Genomic DNA, 23873 nt, shown 5'->3' with positions numbered 1-23873 from the left:
GACAATTGTTTCGCCTTATTAGGGCATTTTCAAACGAATGTGAAGATTATTTGGATTGAATGTCCTTATATAGTTATATAATTCAAGGTACTTGAGTAGAAAATAAAAATAATCTTATGAACTATAGCATGTACATTAATCACAATTGAGGGAAAAACCGATGGTTAAGGGTGAGGATAAGTGTTTAATAGGTAATGGGGAATTTAGGTATTTATATTTGAATTTCGGGGAAAATATAACAAAGTAAGTATTTATTGACATACAAGTATGTACTGTGAGATAATCAATGATGCCTTATAGTTTTGTAAATTTAGATAATTGTTGTCGAAAAAAATATCAATAATATTATAACAGGTTGCTGTTCATTTTAATTTTAAAACATGATTGAAATATTAAGAGAAAATTTATATAAACAAAAATGTATTATCATACAATATTTCTATTTTTAAGAATTTCTTATCAAAATATATCAATGCAATCGTAACATGATTCATCTATTAATTAATTACGCGTCATATAAGCGTCCCTCAATTATGATTAATGTACATGCTATAGTTCATAAGATTATTTTTATTTTCTACTTAAGTACCTTGAATTATATAACTATATAAGGACATTCAATCCAAATAATCTTCACATTCGTTTGAAAATGCCCTAATAAGGCGAAACAATTGTCACGAAGTTTTATTTTTATATGTTTATATTTGTAAAAATAAAATAAAGTATTCAGTAGACTCAAATCAGTGTTTGATTTCTAATTATAAGTTTATCAATATATATTGTGGAGAAATGTTTTTATACATGACTTATGAATATATAAAATAAATTATGAAAAAATATATCCATACAAAAACGCGACATGTTCGGCCTTGATAATTGTGACGCCGGATTTGTAACGACGTTCTATTTAGATTTAAACGGTCACAAACAAAATAAAAATGTACATGAATCGTGACGTATTAGGGACGTAGCCAATGCAATGACCGTTTTCGCATGAATTAAAAATTATAAATTTTAAAATATTTTTTATGCTATTCATCATCATTACATTTCCGCACGTAATGCTGCATATGGCACTGCATAGTTACACCAATCGCAGCGTATCTTGATAATTTTTGTTACATGAAGGATTATCAGTATTACGCTTAAGGTGCCAGTCCAGAACCATGAAATATTCTAAGTGTGATAACACCTTTGTGATGATAACAAATTTATGATATTCAGGTGAGACTGTTGAGGGGGATCGTACCGGATAGCATAATCCGTGAGGCGAAACATATGGCCGTCCTGTAATGTCCTGCCGGTAAAACAACTTTGTGACTACAAATTGATTGTAGATCACTTTGTTAATCCGGAATATAAAAAAAGAGTTTCCCACACTCACTACACTAGATTAAAAACTAAGGGCTCCCTGTCTGTTCCCCGAATTACAAATTACTTCGGAGAGCGAACATTAAATTGCGTTGTTCCAAGATTGTTCAATGATCTCTCCCACAAATAAATATTTCGTATCAACTATATCGGGAATCGAACTCGAGACCTCTTGCATGGTAGACGCTGACACGTCACGAGGCCTACAGTATTTATGCTATTAATAATTAGTAAAAAAAAATTTTTTTACTCTGCAGTATTTTGGCTGTTGGCTAGGCCATATACTGCGGACGCCTCCTGAGAGCCTTAACTACGCTTGCCTACTTTACAAGGCATCATGTTCTCGACGTCCTGGACGTCCACTGCTGACAGTTCACTGGCAATTTATGTCAGAACTTCGGGACGAAAACCTGACTTGGGAGGACGCAAAGGAGTTGGCGGCCGATAGAGATGGACGGAGGCTCTTTGTGGATACCATATGCTCCAGCTAGGGAGCGGATATGGAATGATAATCATATATTTCATAGACCCTTATCAATTTAAAATTGTTAAAAAAAACGTAAAATTTCCCTATTATTATACTTAATAATATCTTCTTAAAAGTGTTTTCTATCTCTGTTACATTCATGCGAAACATTAATTTGGAAACTCAAACGTTAAACATTAAATTTAAAATGTATTCCAGAGAGTTGGCTCTCTGTAAGTAATAGCATTAGTTTCTCTCTAAGTCGGTATTGCAGTCTGGCGAGTCGGTATTACAGTTTCCCATTACGTCAGCTGCACGCGGCCCCCGTCACGGCCGATAAAGCGGACAGTTATAATGCCGATAAATAATACAGAGCCGCTTTTAGTAAGATCACTTTGTGATTGTAAACGTGAAGGATGCCTTTTGCTTTATTTTACTCTTTTCTTTTAAATGAGGAAAAACGGAAAAATCATCCGCGTTACGTTTAAAATGTCATGCCCAAGTCCCGGTTTTGATTACCGGAAAGTTAACAGCGTAAGACTGAACACAGTAGATTAGGGTAAGCCTATATTTTTTTCCCGAATTTTCATATGAAAGGGGTCTAAAAAGTTACCTTTTAGATTACTCGGAATGCAAAAAATATTTTTTTTTTAATTGATACTACTTTTGGCCCTTAACCAGAGCTTAAAGTTTTCGAAAAAGTCATTTTTTGGGCTAAACCGGCTGTCATTTCCTATTGAAGTAAAACAACATAAATTTATTAATCAAACATCTATATTCCTTCAATTCTTTCATCTTGTGAAGTAAAAGAGGTGAAACCTTTATCATGTGGGTGAGATTCATCCGGCTTAAACAAACCACCTACTAGGCAACGCTTGAAACCAATTTTCCGTCTTCTTTTACCAGGTAGTTAATTCAACGATGTTTTGAGTATGTCCAAATGCTTGCAGACTGGCTGGATTTTCTCCCTAAGTAGTTGTTCATATTTAAATTAGTTCAACAGATAGGGAAAACATTTTTGACAAGGTAATATGGGAGTCTAGGCATTTACAGGTTTATGACCTGTCATTGGCTGGTTTAAGTGTAGGCAGAATGGTGAATGTTACACAGTGACACATTAACTTAAAGTTTTAAATGGATATAAAATAACTTTGTTTTTAACCACTTATTTTTAACTTATTCTACCGACCGGTTTCTAAGCTACACAAGCTTCTTTATCAAGGTATAATTAACTGATGAATCTTATTATATTTCATTTTCAACGGTGTTTATTAAATATTAAATCGAAACATATGAATTTAATATCGTCAATACTTTTTGTTATGCTGTTCTTGTTGTAAAGATGGAGGTGCGGAGTGAGATGGATACAATATTCAAAATTAGACAGAAAATATTGTTTATTTTGTTATTTTTTTTATTTTTTATTATGAATCGCTTTTTTAATTTCTGAGATTTCCAAATCGTCTAAATTAAATACTTTATTTCTTACATTACGAACTTTTAATCCAGTATCTTCATGATTATTTTCTACCAGATAGTTTACGAATTCAGAAAAAAATATTATTTAGGCATCTTAAGTATTATTTTACTCTGATATTAAAGTTTCTTTTAGTTTTGAAATGTAGATCAAATCGTATTCTTACAATTAAATTGGTATGTGCCAGATTTATTATATTTAAGGACTTGATCGTTGGAATTTTTTAACAATGTTCCCATATTATTAATTGTGTAGAATGCAGGTTTAATGTTTGATGGTAGGGCATTAGATAATTGTTTAGAAAAATTGTCATTTATAAAAATAATCCACTTCCATTGTTTAGGTGGATTATATATATTTGTTTTGTAATTTATTTAATTTAATTTTACAATACGCCCAAGGGGCATTTACAAAAATTATACAGGTAAGTACAAACATAGTAAGTGATTATTTTAAAAATAAATAACACTTTTTTTGTACACATGTAGAAACAAAAAAAGCATATTGCAGTGCAAAATAAAAAATGAAACTTTGCATAGTTAAAAAATAATACAAAAATATGGATAGAAGAAAAATGATAGAATTAAAAAGCAAATTCTAAATAGAGAATTCAAAGAAAAAAATGGTATTAACAATTTTTTTTATTGTTTATTTATTTTATTAATTTTTCACGCTCATAAGGCTTTTACAAACATGAAAGTTATATAAAATATGATTATAATCAACATTAAATTTAAAAATACAAATTAAAACAACAAAAGATAGAACAGTATTTAGAAGTAAAGTTGGCATAAAAAAAGAAGATGAGTATATAAACAATATAAATTTTTAAAAAATACAATATAAAGTAATAAAATATAGAACTGTGTTTAGAAGTTAAGTTGGTTTTAAAATAAAAATATATATTTAATAATATTTTTCTATTTTTAATTTTTAAATAAGCTAACGAAATGCAGTTAAAGGTTTAAAGCAGCTAGGTTCATAATGTTATAAAATACAATATGAACAGAATATTAAGTTCTATTTGATACGGAACATGTACATTGATATTTAAAATTTACAATTTAAATTTTAATTTAATTTAAATTTTACAAGACTTCGATGTTATTAGCACATTGGTACATGCATCCGCATCACTGGTGAATTTGCGCTGTAATTGGTCGATGATGGACCGCAGTAGAACAGAGTATTACATCGGGTAACTCGACCAGGCACATTAATCAAATTAATAAGTTCACAACAATCGAACATTGATATTATTGTTTTAAACAAAAAAAGGAAGTCATTTCATTTTCGTCTGTTTTCTAATGTTTGGATGTTTAAATAATCATTTAAGTATGTGTAATTTATGAATTCAATCGGTATCCTTATTTTATTATTAATAAAACGAAAAAATTTATGCTGAACTCTTTTGATTTCCTTAACATGAACCCTGTAATACGGTGACAATAAACGGAGTTATACTTGAGTTCACTACGCACTAGGTCAAAATACGATGTTTTTATTATTTTTACAGACTCAACATCCCTGTTATACATGGTACACAAAAATATTTGATAAATCAATTTCAGAAAGAGATAAGTTAATAATAATACACACCAAAAACAGAGAAAATATTGCACGAAAATGAAAGTTTTATTACGACTTTAATAATAAATTTTAAACAATGCATTTAAGAACGTTTTAAAATGAATAATTGTTATATTAAAAATGTGTATTTCACAAGTAAATTTGTTGGTAAACGCGGAATCGGAGAGTTCGTGCATAGTCAGTACCTATTATATAATATAATGTTATGTGCATGAATGAGGAACTTCAGCCCTACGGGAAATTGGATACAAAAAATGTTTTCTTACGCGGGATAAAAATTAGAGCATTAAATTGTACTGCAAAGTTTCTTGAAAATGTACAGAAAAAATAATAAAAAATATTTTGATAAAAGCGCACTACTTTAAATGACGTCACTGGTTCATGTGAATTAACCTATGATCTGAGAGCTATGGAAGATTTCCGGTTTGCTTGTCGCTTCTGGACCAATAGGAAGAACTGAATGAGAATAAGCGGAAATGAACCTCTGACGTCACACGCGGAGTTATTTCAGAAATACAAAACTTTAAAAAATCGTAGCGCCGATAATACGATATGTAAAAATTAAAAAAAAAATGTTGACTTAGTTAAACAGTCTATTAACAAATGCAAAAAATTGAAAAAAACCACTGAACTTCCTCTCGAAAGCTTACGTTAAAGCATTTTTTATTGATAACTGCATAACTATCATCTACATTATTTGTTTTAAACCTTTATATTTATTTTGCGAACAGTTTTGATTGCCCCCTGGGCGTTTAATATATAAAATCAAATATTATATACAATGTCCCTGGGTTGAATCTGAAGCCTCAGACTAGTCATCTTGCTTTCAATGTAGCGCCCTAAACTCCATGGATATGATAGTAAAATAACAATAATTATTTTATTAAATAAAAGTAAACTTTTTGTAACCACCCCTATTTCCAGTAATCAGATAACGAAGTTTAGTAACGAACCCTCGTTACCGCCTACTGAATTTCTCGTTACCAAGTTAGTGCGGACCACATAGTCCGATGTGCACCCCAGTGTTCGCCTTTTCATGCAATATTATTGATTTAATATATTTATCAGATTTATTCCAACGATACTCTTGTAGGAATTGAAGAGATATACGAATGGAATTAAGAATAGTCCAGAAGGAGCGTAGGATCATATTAGAATACATCAGACTGTGTCCAAAAATCCCCCCAATTTGCCCCACTTTCGCCGCGTAATGTTGCCAGAACGGGAAAAATTTAATCATAACACAAATGCTAGGTGAAAATGAACAAATTTGTTAATTTCTCTAAAATTTTGCTGTACCCGCAGAAACATTGATTGACACAACAGAGTAGATAAGTAAAGGGTCATTTAATAAGATTAATATAATTAATGAACTTTGATGTAAAAAATTAAACAAAATTTATTTTCCATAAAACTGATATTTTTGTTATGTTAAATAATATTTGATGTTTTAACGGTAATGTTGACCTTGACTAAAAATTGGACCTTGATCAGTCCAATTTTTATCAGTTCTCTCATTAGATGAGCAAAGTAGGGTAAACAATTGGACTACCCTGGCAACACTAACAAAATGTCCATTTTGTTTTCTTTGTAAATCTGACAGATGGAAAAATAATAAAAATTTTCATCATCATCGTTCCCTTTCCGCACCTAATGGTGCATAGGGCACTGCATTGGTACACCAATCGCAGCGTATCTTGATCATTTTTGTTACATGAAGGCAAGATGATCAGTCTTACGCTCCAGGTACCAGTCCAGGGACTATGAAATATTCTAGTGTGAAAACACCCGTTCAAATAAATATTTCACACCAACCATGTCGGGAATTGAACCCGAGACCTCTTGCGTAGCAGGCTAACGCGCTGACCATTACACCGTGAGGCCGGCCAAAAATTAATTTAAAAATTAAATTAAAAATTATTTTTTTAAGTAATGCATTTGCCACTTACACGTGCATTTACTACTTATTTATGAAATGTGATCCCATCCTGTTTCTTAAGAATCCAGCAGTATTTCTACACGTTAAAACGACTCAACACGGCATAGTTTAATTTAAATCAGGAATTGCCTACTGAGCAACGTCTACAAAGAAATTAATGGATCAAAAAGTTAAACTACTCCTTTAAGAGTAGTTTATTCGCCTTCTGTTTAATGCGCGTATGCGGTTTCTGGACTATTCTTAATTCTATGGACAGACCCATTTTTGCCTCAAATGTCACAAACCAACAATTTTTCAGGAGAGTGTTTGAATTTCTAAATTGGACACATTCGCGTACATTAGTGGATTTTGCGCATGACAGGTTACGACCTGTCTCATTGCGGTGCGTGCGGGGGTGACGGGGTGGGCGTATTTGTTTAATTTGCGAGTAGATCATGTCGCGACCTGCGTTATTTGTTCATTATTACATCACATTATTTTACCAATAGTCCTTATGGGTGATGTAATTATTTGTTGTACACCGTGACACCATTTAATATAAAAATCGCCTATTTGGGAATATTATGAGATTTGTAGAGAAGATAATAAACTGACTGTGTGTTTGCTGTGAAACAACAAGATCTCGCGAGATATTATTTATGAGGAAAAGCGCAATCGTTTGCTACCAACAAATGCTATAAAAAAAAAGGTTTTCATTTATTACTCCTTAACACTGATAGATTTTAAGTACTGTACTCGTAGAACTAAGAATAGTACAGAAACCGCATACGCACATCAAACAGAAGGCGACTAAACTACTCTCAAATGAGTAGGTTTACGTTTTGACCCATTAGTTTCTTTGTAGACGTCGCTCAGTACGCAACTCCTGATTTGAATTCAACTATGCCGTGTTGTGTACTTCAAAGTGTAGAAATACTGCTAGGATCTTACAGAAACAGGATGGTATCATATTTCATGTGTAATTAGCAAACAAATGTTTAAGTAGCAAATGCTTTACTTAAAAATTTAATTGTTTTTCGGATTATTACAAAAATAATATAAACATTTTTTATTCATACTCTGTTGTTCAAAATAATATTCTTTACATATTTTTAAAAGTTTGTCTGAGTCTTTTGTTTAGTTTTGTCTGGTAGTAGTTTGATTGTCCTTGTCTTGTTTTAGAAAGTTGTGCATGATATTTTTCTGATATTCTCGTATTATGTCCATTTTGACTGCAATTTTTTACAAGTTTTAGTTCTTCGTCTACAGTTACATTAGTGGCTTATTTATGGATAAATTTTAATGATTCCAGTTGAAAGAGTTCAGTTATATTTAATTGCTTAGTTTGTTTAAAAAGTTCTCTAGTTGCAGTTAAATAGGAAAGGTCATATACTAACTTTAATATTTTATTTTGTTGTCTTTGTAGTCTATTAATGTCATTTGAATGTGAATAATTTTTAACTTTGGAATTCAATACTATACAAGTGCCTAGGTACCTACTTATCAAAGAAAAGTATTTTTCCGAGGTAATAGCAGGCAAGCCAACGTTCAGACAGGACAACGTCTGTCGGGTTCGCTAGTTCTAAATAAATGATTAATTTCAGATTCGTAGAATCCTCTAATATTTCTCATGCCAACATTAGCGGACGCGGACGCAAAAAATCAAAAAACCTTTTGAATTTCAGATCAAATCAAGTATCTGTCTATTTATACATAATACGAAATCGGCTTTCTTACACCCCTAATCTGCCCGTTATATCTTTATCGACGTTATGATTTGTGGAAACAGGGTTGGGGGAATCAGTTCAGTATTGAGTAGAGACAAGAGAAGAAAGGAGAATTGAGAAGAATAAGAGAGTGTGAGGGGAACTGAATGATCGTGTAGGGATGCTAACAAATTGAAATTATATTTATAAAATTGAATGAAAAAATATTTTTCTTTCATGTTTTTGTTACCAAATTCGATCATATATATATATTTAGATAATTTGAGGATGGTAAGGCATTTTTGTGAGAATCACCTCAAGGGCGCTGCACAATATATAAATATCTCAGCACGTCTTGCAGCTACAGAGCGCATGGACGGTTGGGATTCTAGTTCATCGCCTCCAATTATGATATATTACATTTATTATATAAAGGAGTTAGATTACAGCATGTCTTGCAACTACAGAGCGCATGGACAGTAAGAAACTAAGCCCACATTTATATTTTTTTATTTACAGAAGTTTAGAGTTTTAGTGATATTTTAAAAATTAAAATAAAAATGAAAATTTACAAACATTGGAGTTAGATTGCAACAAGTCTTGCAGCTACTGAGCGCATGGACGGTTGGAATTCTAGACCCCATTTACCAAATTTAGATATTTAATATTTGATAACATTTACCTATTGAAGCAGCTACTATTATTGTGGATTATGTATATAACGCCATTTTTGTGAAAATCATCTCAAGGGCGCTTTAAAATATCCCAACACGTCTTGCAGCTACATAGCGCATTGACGGTTAGGATTTAAGTTCCGCATTTGAAATTATAATTTAATTCCCATTTACATTTTTTCATTTGACAATGAAGTTTAGAGTTTTAGTGATATTTAAGAAATTATTAATAGAAATCCAAATTTACAAACATAGGAGTTAGATTGCAACAAGTCTTGCAGCTACTGAGCGCATAGACGGCTGGAATTCTATTTGCAAAAGAGTAAGGAGTATCTAATACAAAAAAGTGATTATTTATATTGATTGACAAATTAAATTACAATTACTATGGCAACTGTTTATTTTGACATTTGGCTTGTCAACCGCCGGCTAAATGCAATGAATGGCATGATAAATAATAAATAAATAAATAAAATTAGCAGTTTCGGAATATTTTCCATATTTACACCGGTGAAATTCGAATATGTGATAGCGCAACAGAATTATACGTCGCGAAACGTAAATATTTTGTCATTTAATATTAGTTGTTCACGGATGTTTCATTGTGATCGCGAATACGATAAACAACCATGGTGAGAAATTGTTATCACGTCGCTTATTAGCACGCCCATAGTTATTTGTGATTGATGTACTGAATAAGAAATAAATAAATAAGGAGCCGTAGATATCATAAATCATGCAGTCAAATTAAAATGACAGTGGGCAGGACACTTGGCGTTGCAAAATGATGGCAGGTGGACACCCAGAATAGTAAAGCGGAGATCACGGGGAAACATAACCGTCTGCCACCATATATCCTCTAAAAATAAAAAGACAGAAATCATAAACGTCTGATTTTTCATCCCTCCAATAATCTCTCGGTACAAGAACAGAAGGGAGGGGGTTCAAACAAGGACATCAATCAGGCGGAAAAGTCGGCAAATATAATAAGAATAATCCACCCCGCTATATCTAATATCGCTGTGTGGGGGTAACTATCTACAATACGTACACATTGACATGACAGGGTAGTGCTGTATGTGATGAATATGGCGCAGTGAAGTCTGATGCAATCGATCACTTACGATTTTGTCTTTCGGGATGAATATCGCAAGGAGTCACATCTTGCTGGAGGGTGTGATTCTATAAAATGCTGCGAATACCCAGTTGCATTCCGCCGGCAACACTACTGACTTTGACTAGTCCAACTCGTTGGCGTCCACGTTGAGCACTCTGACATTTCATGACCACATAGAGACAATCAGTGGTAATGCATTGAAGATGTTAGGATTTGTTCTGCGTAGGGTTTTCGAAAATACCCGCGTACTGAGAACTCTTTACAACTCCTTGGAGCGAAGTAGACTCGAGAGTGAAAAAGATAAAGAAAATCCAAAAGAAGTTTCTGAAATATCTCTACATGAGAGAGTGCGGGTATTATCCTCGGCTCTACCCGACCGAGTTTCTCCAGGGTATGCTCGGCCACAACAGTTTAGAGACTAGAAGGAATGTGTATTTGACTACACATTTTTATCGATTGTTGCGCGGTATGATCGATAATTCTAAGATTATGATGAGCATTAGTTTGTATGTTCCTGATAATTACCTAAGACAGCATAGATTGTTTCATATTCCGATATTCAGGACCAACCTACCTATGGTTATGCCTGTTGCTAAATTTGTATGAATATGCTGGATACAAAAATTATTTACCCTTACTACGCGAAGAATAAAAAGTAAAAAGATTGTCGGCCTCGTGGTGTAGTGGTCAGCGCGTTTGCATACTATGTGAGAGGTATCGGGTTCGATTCCCAACATGGTTGACATGAAATATTTATTTAAAAGGGTGTTTTAAAATAATATTTCATAGTCGCTGGACTGGTACCTGAAGAGTTAGACTGATCATCTTGCCTTCATGAAACAAAAAAAGACCAAGATACGCTGCGATTGGTGTACCAATGCAGTGCTTTATGCACCATTAGATGCGGAAAAGGAATGATGATGATGATGTGAAGAATAATTTATGAATGAAAGTGATGCCAAAGTGAAAGTGATACCAATGAAAGTGATACCCAATAACACAATTTTGCTGTGTAAGAAAGAGCACGAGAATAGAACTTATATCAAGGAAAACAGAGACGCTGTTCCGTGGCCGGTATTTGTGTGAAAGAGAAAAAAACAAAAGAATTATTTTGTGCAATCAGTCTGTTATTGGCAGTAAACGGGAGTACACGCTAGTTACACACTTATTATTATCATATTCCTTCCTTTTTAAAGAAAATCTCCAACTTTCAATAAATCACTGAAATGTAGTGTTATTTGACTTATTTTTCTTAATGAGGGATATGGTTACTAACAAATTTGATTTTATTCCTTTTTCAAAATAAGATATTTATTTTATAATTTTAAAATATAGTTTTACTCGGTTTTTAAAATAAGGGACACAGTATATTTTTCAATACTAATATATTTTACTATTATTTTGATGATTTCAATGATAAGATTATTTCGTATATTTGATTATGTATGAATCTAAATTTGTATAATTTATATTTTAATATTTATATCGGATCATCTTTTTTACATTGTATTCCTTGGAATTTTATTATTTGTTACTTATAACTTGTTTTTCTGGATTGTTATTCTATTTATTTATTAATATATACGGCACGCAGTGCCTTTTACCTTAGAAGATACATATTATATTTAAAAGAATATAAACACTTTAATATGTAAAAACATAAAAATCATATTAAAAAGTATTATATTATATAAAGTATTATATTATAAGTATTATATTTTAACACAGCAGTTTCGTAAAAATTTTAAAAGGAAAATATTTTTTATATTTTTTCTTTAAGAGGTACTAAATATAAGTATATTAAAAACAATGAAATTCTTCTGTCTAAAAAAAAAAAAAATTGTAGTTGTAATTGTAAATAAAAATCAAAGTAATCTAAAAAATAAATATACACGTAAATATACTAATCAAAAGTAAACATAGAAATCACTATAATCTAATAAATGTAAATTACCATTTACCATCTTTGAAATGATTAAATCGAAGGCATAGGCAGAATGGTGAATGTTACACAGTGTGTAAAGTGGCCACTTAAACCAGCCATTGACAGGTCATAAGCCCTGTAGATGCCCGGACTTCTATATAACCTTCTCTTAAATTCATCTCTATTGTAATATGTTAATATAAACAGCTCCCCAGGGAGTTGAATCCAGTCCTTGTCTACAAAAATTTGGATAAACTCAAAATATTGATTAAATCGAGTTGATTTATATAAACTATACGTTATGTTAAAAATATCAGCAACGTCGGAATAGTTGTTGCCGAGTACATGGAGTCGATTCAGAATAGCATTATATGAGTATACTGTTCGCGAATTGTTGCAAATAAACGGAGGTACTCGACGAGTCCTTTGTCCTTAAGAAGCCTTAATAAGTTCATTCATATTTAAACGGGTGTACTTTTAAATGAATTATTAAACATTATTTATTGTTTCAGCATTTACATTGCGGAAAAAACATTTTGAATTTATTTAAAATTAAACACTTAGTAGTTTTTCCTCTTTTACTCTTATGTGGTCAAAATTACAAAGTGTTTCATTTTAACCTGTCCCTTACTGTCCTAAAAACACCCTTTCGTTAAGGTGCTGTGTAGTCACTACACATTAAAAAATTAAGAGATTGAAAAGAGAAAAATGGAAGATTTATAGGGAATGTCTTGAATTAACCATAATTAAATTCAAAGATGATAATATTTTAAATCTAACTGCTAAGAGCTACTAATACTAGTACTGCTAGTAAGCTAGTACTAGACCACATGTCTGTTTCTTTATACGCAACACTGCGAAACATTGGTATACTGTGAGTATAATTTATCCCCGATTTCAAATTAGTTCAGTCGATACGTAAATGTGTAATGGAGGAATACTGAAAATCTAAACCCAATTTTTACTATATTTATAAAGATATTACAGTTATTAGACGCAATGTGTACTAGCTACACATCACCGGGGAAGGGTTAAATAAATAAAGTGACATAGTTATTATAAAATGTAATGTTATTTTCCAAAATGAGGACTAAAGTAATTAAAAACGTTTTTTTTACCTTCTTTTTAAAATAAGGGACTTGATTTACTAATTAAATATTTTCGCCGTTTTTCCTAATAAAAATATGATGAAATATTTTTCAACGTCTTTGTTACCAAAAGCGGGAGATATGATCATCCCTCTTGTTGCCATGGTAAAAAAAACACCGGATCTCTATTTGCATCCCTTTGAGTGAGTTGTCACCCCTTCCCCGTGTACTATATACTGTATATGTATACGGAATTTATTATCATTTATGGGGATGTTGGGAGCGGGTCCTTAGTCCAACAAGTGTTGTATGGTGCAAACGATGTCTTCATTTAAATGTACTAAACGCTATGAAGGGGAATTAATGATTGAAAGTACCTGATACAATACAATGCTTGGCAAGCTACAAGGGAAACGGAATTAATTAGAATTTATAATTTAATTTGTCATCCATGATTAAACTAATTTTTGATTTATTAAAAAATAGTATTTTATTCATTTATTTACATAAACGGCATAAATTGTCCAACAATGTTATGAGTATGTCCAAATGCTTGCAGGCTGGCTGGATTTTCTCCCTAAGGAGTTGTTTATATTGTGTATATTTAAATTTGTTGCAAAAGAGAGGGAAAACATTTTTGAGAAGGGAATTTGGAAGTCTAGGCATTTACAGGGCTCTTGACCTGTCATTGGCTGGTTTAAGTGGCCACTTTACACACTGTGTAACATTCACCCTTCTGCCTGCACAGTGCCACTTAAACCAGCCAATGACAGGTCATAAGCCCTGTAAATTGTGCCATAGCGCTGTGTTCTGTAACTTTTTTGTAATGTTATTTAACTTTTTGTAATGTTATTTGTACATTGGCCAAAATGGCAATTTCTTCGAACCAACCAATGAAATAATAGCTTTATTTTTATAATTCAAGTTACAGAACATATTCAATAGCAAATAAAGATTAAAAAGCTAAAGATATGTTAAAATATAAATAAACGTATTTAACGTGTTACAGGTCGTGGTAACGCTCAGTCAGCCTAAACAGTCCGCTCCAATATGTAGTTAATGTGCAGTCAGTTCAATTCATCATCGCCATTCACGTGCTCCGTAAAAGTTCCGTATATTTATTCGCCATGTAATAAATACATCTTGGAACATCAATTGCGTGTTTTTTGTTAATCTCCAACTGCGGTAGGAGCTCCAGTCTCCCCCAACCAGCTAAATCCTACAAAATGACATTTCATATCGGCCTTCCTAGGAAAGATCCCGGGACCTCAAGCACAATAACTCAATGACTAATTATATGAAAAATAGCACTCTTCGAAGAATACAGATTACCTATAATGACAGTTTTAGTGACATCGACATATTACATTGTAAATACAATATTTTGATCAAATCTGTTAAAGACGTTTTAAATTTATCTCCTGCCTAACTTTTAACTTTTAATTTTGACTTTTAATTTTATCTTTTAGTTTTAACTTTTTTAATTCTAATTAAAACTTTTAATTTTAATTTTAACTTTTAATTTTAATTTTTAATAATAATTTTTAATTTAACTCTTAATTTTAATTTTTAATTTTAACTTTTTATTTCAATTCTTAATTTTTGCTTATTCATATGTACATCTACTACCTGCATCTAATTAATTGTTGTTGGTTGTGAATTTTTAATAAAAAATATAAATGTTCATGGAAGCAGAGAGGGGAGGAAAGTCTATGGAGCTATGTAATGTCTTCTTCCTTTCATGTACTTCTTATTTAATATTTTTATTTTTATAAAGCCATATGTATTTTAAATTTTAATTACTTTTTCCCCTCTTCTCCTGCATTCATAATAAATTCATGTGAAATCTGTAATTGGTCTTACTTTTTTTAATTGTTCTTGTGTATCTTCTGTATCTTCTTATGGTTCCTCTCCCCGATGGAGGTTGGAAATCATCATTGCGATTCTTACTTTATTGGCAGCTGCCCTGAACAAGGCAATGGAACCAGTCGCGCAAGTTCTTAAGCCAAGAGATGCGCCTTCTACCTGTATTGCGTCTTCCTTCAATCCTTCCCTGTAGAATGACTTGTAAAATTTTATATTTTTCGCCTCTCATCACATGCCCAAAGTACTCAAGTTTTCTTCTCTTTATGGTCCTCAGTACCTCTTCCGTCGGAGAACATCATCGTTTCGGACTCTATCCACCCAGGAGATTTACTGTATGAAAGACTGTATGCTTTCCTTAATTTATAAATAAATAAATAATAGGCGAACGCACTAATGAAGAGAAGGTTGCCACATTAAATTTATTTTACTGATAATAAAGAAAACTTTCGATGTATTATTATATTTAAATAAAGTTTATTTGAATTTTTCTCTAAAATTATGGACCCATGTATAAAAACCCCTTCTCATAAAATAAAAATCAATGAGCTATCTTTTAGCCCCGGTTTGAATTGCATAATACCGAAATAGATTTATGAGTTTTATCTATGGTCATCAGACGTCATTTGCCTTTTGTATTTGGAACGCCTCCAGCCGTTTCCGGGTTGATTCATCCTTGCATTGTCGCACCCCTTAGCCGGGCTGATTTCCTGATACGGGGAGATTAAACTCATAAATTTAATTGACTTACAAACAAGGATATTGCCCGATAAATAAATAGATTTATTATTTTGCCTTATTGTTATTACTGTCCAGCCGAAAGAAGAATACCGTTCTGTGGCTGAAATAAAACTAGAATCTTGGACGAGTGTTTTTAACTCGACAGTTGCTCGTAGGTAAAATTCCTGAATAAGATAATCGAGTGGAGATATAAGTCCGCCTTAGTGTGTAGTGGTTAGATTACTCTGTTCTAGTGTGTTGCATTTTAAGGAGACGTTTCAAGAAACACATTGTTTTGGTGTGTTGTGACGCGGCATAACCTCCCACTCTGACGCAGACTTAAAAATCGTTGGATCGGGACTGCATCGTGGCGCGCCACGACAGACTATACGTAGAGAGCGGACTCGTTAGTTTTAGAAAATTATATTTATTTCAGCGCCTGAAATATGTTCACTTAAATAGGGAATTATTTAGCAATAATTTAAATCGTATTAGCAATAGATACGTTAGTGTACTATTAGTTCTAGAATGCAGAACTAAGTTTGCACAGAGGCACTCCTTACATGTTGGTCCAAGATCCTTCAATCTTCTACCTAAGGAAGTACAAAACATTAAATCACTGGTACAGTTTAAAGTAGGTTTGAGGTCTTGGATTAAATGAAGGGAACAAATAGACACCTTTAAAAAAATAAAAAAATGCATACTGCTAATAAATCCTCTTTTCGTAATATCAGCGAATGTTATTTTTGTTTTTTTTTTCTTCTTTTTTTTCAATTTTTATATGCTATAAACTTAATAAAAAAGTAATAGCCCACGCTCAGACGCTGAAGTCTTTGTGGGCATTTAATCCAAATTATGTTATAGCTTAATTTTAAGATGTATTTTTTTAAAGTGTATTTTTGTAATTAAAATTGTATGTAAATATATGGATGGAAAAATAAACTAATAAAAAATAGTAAAAAATAAATAAAATATGTAGCTCAATCACAAATAACTATCGACGTGATAACAATTTCTCACCGTGGTTGTTTATCGTATTCGCGATCACAATGCAATATCAGTGACTACCTAATATTAAATGTCAAAATATTTACGTTTCTCGACGTATAATCCTGCTGCGCAATCACACATTTGTATTTCACCGGTGTAAATATGGTAAATATTCTTTAAAAAAATATTATTTAATTAAAGTGGCCACTTAAATCAGCCAATGACAGGTCATAAGCCCTGTAGATGGCTAGACTTCTATATTACCTTCTCTAAAATGTTCGTCATCTCTGTTTTGATATATTAATATTAACAGCTCACCATGGAGTTGAATCCAGTCCCTGTCTACAAAAATTTGGACAAACTCAAAATATTGTTGATAAATCCACCTGTACCGTGAAGAAGTATAGAAATTGAAAAAATAATATTTTCAGGCGTTGCCTAGTATGTAGGTGAAATAATTCAATTACACGAATCTCACCCACAAAAAAAAAGATTTCAGCTTCACAAACATCAACAGATGAAAGAATTGAAGGAATATAGATGTTCAAATATGGACAGAATGGTGAATGTTACACAGCATGTAAAGAAGCCACAAAAACCAGCCAATGACAGGTCGTAAGCCCTGTAGACGCCTAGACTTCTATCTCTGTTGTAATATGTTGATAAGTCTGAGTTTATTTAAAAGTGTCCAAACCGTTTGGCGTCCTTAAGAACGCTTAACAATCACTAGCGCACATATTTATTTATTTAACACTTTATATACATATACAATATACATACATATAAGGGCGGGCATATTGCCTTAAGGCAATTTCTTTCTACTTACCCAAACCATTCAGTTTGAGAAAATAACAAATACATGGACATATTGAATCTTACAATTTTATCCAAAAATTAAAAACAAAGATTAACAAACAAACATACGTTGATTTAAATGATTTTGGCGGTCAAAATTATTTTACAGTGCATTTTGACTTTGGATTATAAATTTTTGTGTAAAGTGTTGCCCTTTTTAAAATTAGAATATTTTTCCCGCAAAATAGTGAATAAAAAACACGTGAACTTAAAAAACACACAATTGATTTTTCATGACAAATTTCACGAACAAAAAAATACTTTAGGCACAAACAAATAATTTAAATGCAAATACATATTTTGGATTTGATTATTCAACATTATTTTTGGTACGTGTACTTGAACACACAAATCTGGATTTTCTCCCAAGGGGGAGTAGGTATATATTTTTTTTATTTATATCCCTACAGAGATGAGGTAGAATTTTTTTCAAATTCAGGATTATGGATATTCGAGCGTTTACAGGGCTTATGACCTGTCATTGGCTGGGTTAAGTGGCCACTTTAAGTACTACAACATTTCCCATTCCGCTTATTAGCGAATATCCACACCAGGTAACATTTTTGATTTTTGTATTTATGTTACGAATTTGAGAAACCATCCACAAGCGAGTTGGAGCGCCATCTATGTATTGATATTGAAGTTAAGTATTTTAACTAAGCAGATTACTTTATTTTATGTAGTTAAGACTCTTCCGAGTTAAATTAAGTACTAGTAATTCTACCTCATCTCTGTAGGGATATAAATAAAAAAAAGATTTGATTATTCATTAATAGATAATTCTTGATCCGTGTCTGAAATATTAAATTTGATATTTGGGTCAGCTGATGGCAACATATTGATTGTTTCAGGGCAAAATGATCTTGGTTTATTTATTTTTGTTTGTTTCATGCTACTCAATAATAATGAGTCTCAACTCGACAGTAGTCGACTGTTTATATCAAGGTTACATTCCTCCCTCGAGAACATTCTTGCGTAGTTTTCACGATATAATCGAAAGTGCTAATTTCGGGCTTCTTCTGCCTCTTTCGACAACTGTCGTATGGGTAATAAGGCATTTTCAATGAGGAAGTTCAGTAGTTTAAAAAAAAAAAAATATTTGTTAATAGACTGTTAAGTTAAACTAAGTAAAAAATATTTTTTTTAATTTTTATATATCGTATTATCGGCGCTACGATTTTTCAAAGTTTTGTATTTCTGAAATGACTCCGCGTGTAACGTCAGAGGTTCATTTCCGCTTATTCTCATTCAGTTCTTCCCATTGGTCCAGAAGCGACAAGCAGACCGGAAATCTTCCATAGCTCTCAAATCATAGGTTGATTCACATGAAGCAGTGACGTCATTAAAAATAGTGCGTTTTTATCAAAATATATTTTATTATTTTTTCTGTACATTTTCAAGAAACTTTGCAGTACAATCTAATGCTCTAATTTTTACCCCGCGTAAGAAAAAAAAATTGTATCCAATTTCCCGTAGGGCTGAAGTTCCTCATTATTCCTTCTAACCAAACTTTATTGGTTTTGAGAAATAATGCTTCTTTTCTATGGAATTTAGACTATTTTCTTTAGTGGTGTTTGAAGGTACGCAAATCTTTGTTCAAAAGTGCGTAAATTATCTGGCGTATCACCGTTACTTGACAAAATGTGATTTTCCATATATGTATTGAGTTTTTTCATCCAAATTAAGCAAATATTGCTGTTGTATTTCATCATAAAGATATTAAAGGCTCAATGTCTTTGTACTCGAGGTACCAGGTGTGCCAAAAGTAATAAAAAAATTGCAGTTTATTACATTTTGAACGAAAGTTGTTTTTTTTTATTTCATCCTTTAAAAAACCTATGACTTGGTCATCCGCAGCCATCAGCACTCAAATTTTATGTTATTATTTAGCCTAATATATAAAGTATACAGCACAATAACAAACATTACGCGATCTGAGGCGATAATAAAACAAAATGTCTTATAAACATGAAAATTAAAATAAAAAAATCATTACAAAACAACCTTTTTATGAAGTTCTACAAATAATATAAAATAAAGTTAAAAATCGTGTAAAAGTATCAAGACATATTAATTATTATCTGAATTATTCGAATTCTTTACAATGGTTTTTAAAAGTTTGGTGGACATCACAAAATGTATCTTTGTTTATAAACGTTTACACGGAGCCTTGAGAACAATGACGACCTGCACTTCGCGAGACGACCAAGTTTCAACTAGCTGCGCGCGCGCACGTTGAAAGGTGCGCGAGTGGGGATGGTATTTTTTTGTTACTGTGACATTTCTTCGGCCATAGGATTTTTTTGGTATTTTTAACGTCACTTTTGAAATTTTACTTACGACCGGCTAATTCTTAAAAATCAACGTTTGTATAGCGGACATTACACGTGACACGTTTAAGACAAAGACGAAGCTCTACAAATTCAAATATAATCGACAGTCTCTTTCTCAATGCCGACGTACGATATATGTTGCCGGGTACTGTAAATACGAGTTGGGCATGACTGAGCGTTCAAGCGTGAGTAAAGTGTCAAGGCATGTCTAAATATTAATATGCCAATGCATTACCCCATAAAAGAAGTATAAATATAACCACCATACTGATTCGAACAGTTTCATTGATTTGACATTTTGATTCCTTAACCGTTTCGATAAAGTTTCATTTTATGGGTTCGTGATTTCTTCGGTACGGGGCTCGATTATGGGGTGATAAGTCCTCAATATACTGCCATGGGATTCATAGGTTTAGAGGGTTTGTACTAAACATCCCTCCTCTACAATTCCCCATTCGTAATACACCCGCCATCGCCAAATACTTAGCGCCTTAAGCGATAATCGATGCCGTAATTTAGCTCTTGTGGACGGAGGAATACGGTCCACAAATCGTCAGCTTTCTGACAAAAGATTTTCAGTTCGTTTGGATTACAATCTGGAAATTGAGATTTTAGATCCCGGGTTGAATACGAGCGAAGTTGATGTGTTTATCAGTAACAGAATATTCTAGTTGGGTGTTAACGTAAGTTGTGTCCATTTGTTTCCAAATTAAAAAAAATGAGCACCATTAGTAAAACAATGTAAAGGATATATGACATTCGAAAGAAAAAAAAAATGCTCTATTTTTTATTTTTTTTATTTAAGAAGGTAAACATGAACATAAACTATAAATGGAAAAACGTTAGAGAAATGATATAAATTTAAAAATTATTAAGACCTTAAAGCATACGCAATTTATTTACAAAAATCCATTGTTATTTTTTTTTTATTTAAATTTTTCATTGATAAACCCTTGCGGGTTACATACACTTAACAAGTTATTTTTATTTTTAAAATTCACATTCTACTGTTACTAATAATATTTTTAACATCTTTTGTCTGAGTCTTTTATTTAGTTTTGTATGGTAGTTTATTGTATAATTTCAGTCCATGGTTTATTAGTCTCGATTGTCATTTTCTTGTTTTAAAAGATTGTATATGATATTTATCTGATATTCTCGTATTGTGTTTATGTTTACTACAGTTTTTTTCCAGTTTTAATTCTTCGTTTACAATTACATCAGTGGCTAACTTATGAATAAACTTTAAGGATTCTAGTTTAAAGAGTTCAGTTACTTTAATTGTTTAGTTTGTTTAAAAAGTTCTTTAGTTGCTGTTAGATAGGGCAGGTCATATACTAACTTTAATATTTTATTTTGCTGTCTTTGTAGTCTGTTTATGTCATTTTGATGTGTGAAAAAAATATTTTAATGTGGCAATATGTCTACTTGCTCATACTAATCATCGTGGTTTCGGATGTGACAGGGTTAAAAGAATCCCGGTATATATATATATATATATATATATATTCTTATCTCTTAAATTCTATAAACATATAAAAACTCTTATTACTATGGAAAAAAAAATATGTGTATCGAAAAAAAAACAATAAAATTGAGCAAATAAAAAAGAAAAACATAAAAAAATTTAAATATAAAAAACCACGTTCTAAAAAAAAGATGCTCACTACATGTTGTTAAAATATACACAGGATGCTTCTGCGTTTGTTTGAATTTTGCTGCGATTCTTAACAGTAAAAATATAATGATATATACTCTATGTTTAGCTATGGATTAAAAAACGGTTAAAGATGTATAAATATACATATTTTTCTATTCAATCCAATCAGCCAGTCCCTAATAAAAATAAAGATATTTTGGTGTTATCGGCTGCAGTAAGGTCTATTTTATGTTCTGCTAAAAACTGCCAGGTCGTTTTCGTACAAAAAACTGTTATAACTTAACTTGTTTAACCTTTTGAAAATAGTGTCGATCACAATAACGGCATTTCTCAATTTGACGAAAACACCCACAGCACTAGAATAATCTTACGGTATTTTAAAAATCATAGAAACTGGTCAAGTACGTAATTAGATTCTTGTTCGTAACAAAAAAAAACTAATGTATTCATTGTTTATCATTTGTCAAAAGTCGAAAACATTCCAACTGTTGTGTAGATTCGATTATTCACCCTTTTCACAAAAGTGCTATTATCTTAGTTTCACTTTTCTATGGCTGGCTGCTTTCTGTATAACTACGTTCATATATAGGTTGATTATCTTGTACTGGCGCGTTTGCAAAACTTACCCAAACACATTTTTCATGAACAGAATATTGATTTAAAAAACTTCAATTTACATAATTCAAATGTGCTATGTTTTTTTAAATCACTTTTGGATAAGAGCAAAAAGAAAACAATCAGTTAAGATTTTTTCGTATACTTATTTAAAAACGTGTAGCTCCAAAAAAAAATCCGAGAAAATGGCGGCAGAAAACTAGCCTTTTTATTATTTAGCACGTCGAAAACTATAAACATAAAATATTATTTTGTATAAAAAATGTATGGACGTGAGTAAAAATAAATTGATGTTTTACATTTTCTTAACCCGTTTTTTTTTACACACAACGCTCTAATACAAAACGGACTCGAAAAAATTGCACATTTGGTTAGCATTTAATATAACCTGTTCTGAACTGGCGGAGGAAGGGTGAAACTAATATATTTTAATGTAATGTTTTTTGTTCATAAAATGATTAATGGTTATACCTCAAAAGAGTTGACTCAAAAGGTTTTTTCTAATCAATGTGAACACGTATATAAAACAAGAAATAAACATGAAGTAAGACTACCATTTCATAGGAAAACAAGTACACAGAACTCGTTGATGCACCGAGCTGTACAGTTATATTATAAGGAAATACCATTAGAAATAAGAGAGCAAAAAAATATTATTTCATTTAAATGTCAATTTAAAAAACCTGTGTTTAGCAGATAAGTTTTAAAAAGTAATCTTATTCGTGTTAGCTTTGTAGAAGTTTTCTTTTTAAGTGTACGTATATTGTTTAGAAATTAGTAAATGTTTTTTTTTTCCTTCTCTTAAATGTTCTTCATCTCTGTTGTAATATGTCAATATAAACAGCTCCCCAGGGAGTTGAATCCAGTCCTTGTCTACAAAAATTTGGACAAACTCAAAATATTGTTGATAAATTACCTGGTCCATGAAGAAGTATAGAAATTGAAAAAATAATATTTTCAGGCGTTGCCTAGTATGTAGGTGAAATAATTCAATTTGATGAATCTCACCCGCATAAATAAAGGTTTCAGCTCTTTAACTTCACAAACACCAACAGATGAAAGAATTGAAGGAATATAGATGTTCTAATATAGGCAGAATGGTGAATGTTACACAGTGTGTAAAGTGGCCACTTGGACCAGCCATTGACAGGTCATAAGCCCTGTAGATGCATGGACTTCTATATTACCTTCTCTTAAATGTTCTTCATGTCAATTAAATATTTTAATAATAATTAGATATAAGTTAATATTAGGACATTCATTTATTATGTTTGTACTATTTAAAGACAAAAAAAAGCCGAGTGAACGCGGTCAAAATACGATCTCCTAGACAAATATGTGGGAAATCAATGTATGACAGGGTTGCGAATAATGAAATTAGGCGAGAATGTAAATCTGAGTCAGGTATAATTGATAAGATTACGAAAGGGTCTCTGAGATGGTTTGGTCATGTAGAACGAATGGACGACGAAAGAATGATAAAACAAGTATATATGGCGAAAATAA

The 23873-nt window shown here is 31.7% G+C and overlaps 1 protein-coding gene and 1 long non-coding RNA gene across 2 annotated transcripts in view; one reads left to right on the top strand and one right to left on the bottom strand.

Annotated features, from left to right (window-relative positions):
• The window catches only part of LOC148273421 (protein Skeletor, isoforms B/C-like), an 80990-nt gene extending 73885 nt beyond the window's left edge, over window positions 1-7105 (bottom strand). Inside the window, 1 exon segment of the mRNA XM_088238724.1 lies at window positions 7102-7105. Within this exon segment, the coding sequence (XP_088094850.1) occupies window positions 7102-7105 (4 nt within the window).
• Window positions 7106-18626: 11521 nt separating this feature from the next.
• LOC148273420 (uncharacterized) lies at window positions 18627-20819 on the top strand. The gene is made up of 2 exons (XR_015824584.1): window positions 18627-19563; window positions 19624-20819. It is a non-coding gene; the product is annotated as an uncharacterized LOC148273420 (long non-coding RNA).
• The last annotated feature ends 3054 nt before the right edge of the window (window positions 20820-23873 follow it).

This window comes from Micrasema longulum, unplaced genomic scaffold, assembly GCF_059751315.1.
Source record: "Micrasema longulum isolate JH-2025_06_02 unplaced genomic scaffold, ASM5975131v1 h1tg001955l, whole genome shotgun sequence".
NCBI lineage: Eukaryota > Metazoa > Arthropoda > Insecta > Trichoptera > Brachycentridae > Micrasema > Micrasema longulum.
The sequence above is the reverse complement of the archived record's forward strand: the minus strand, read 5'-3'. Positions and strand labels throughout refer to the sequence as shown.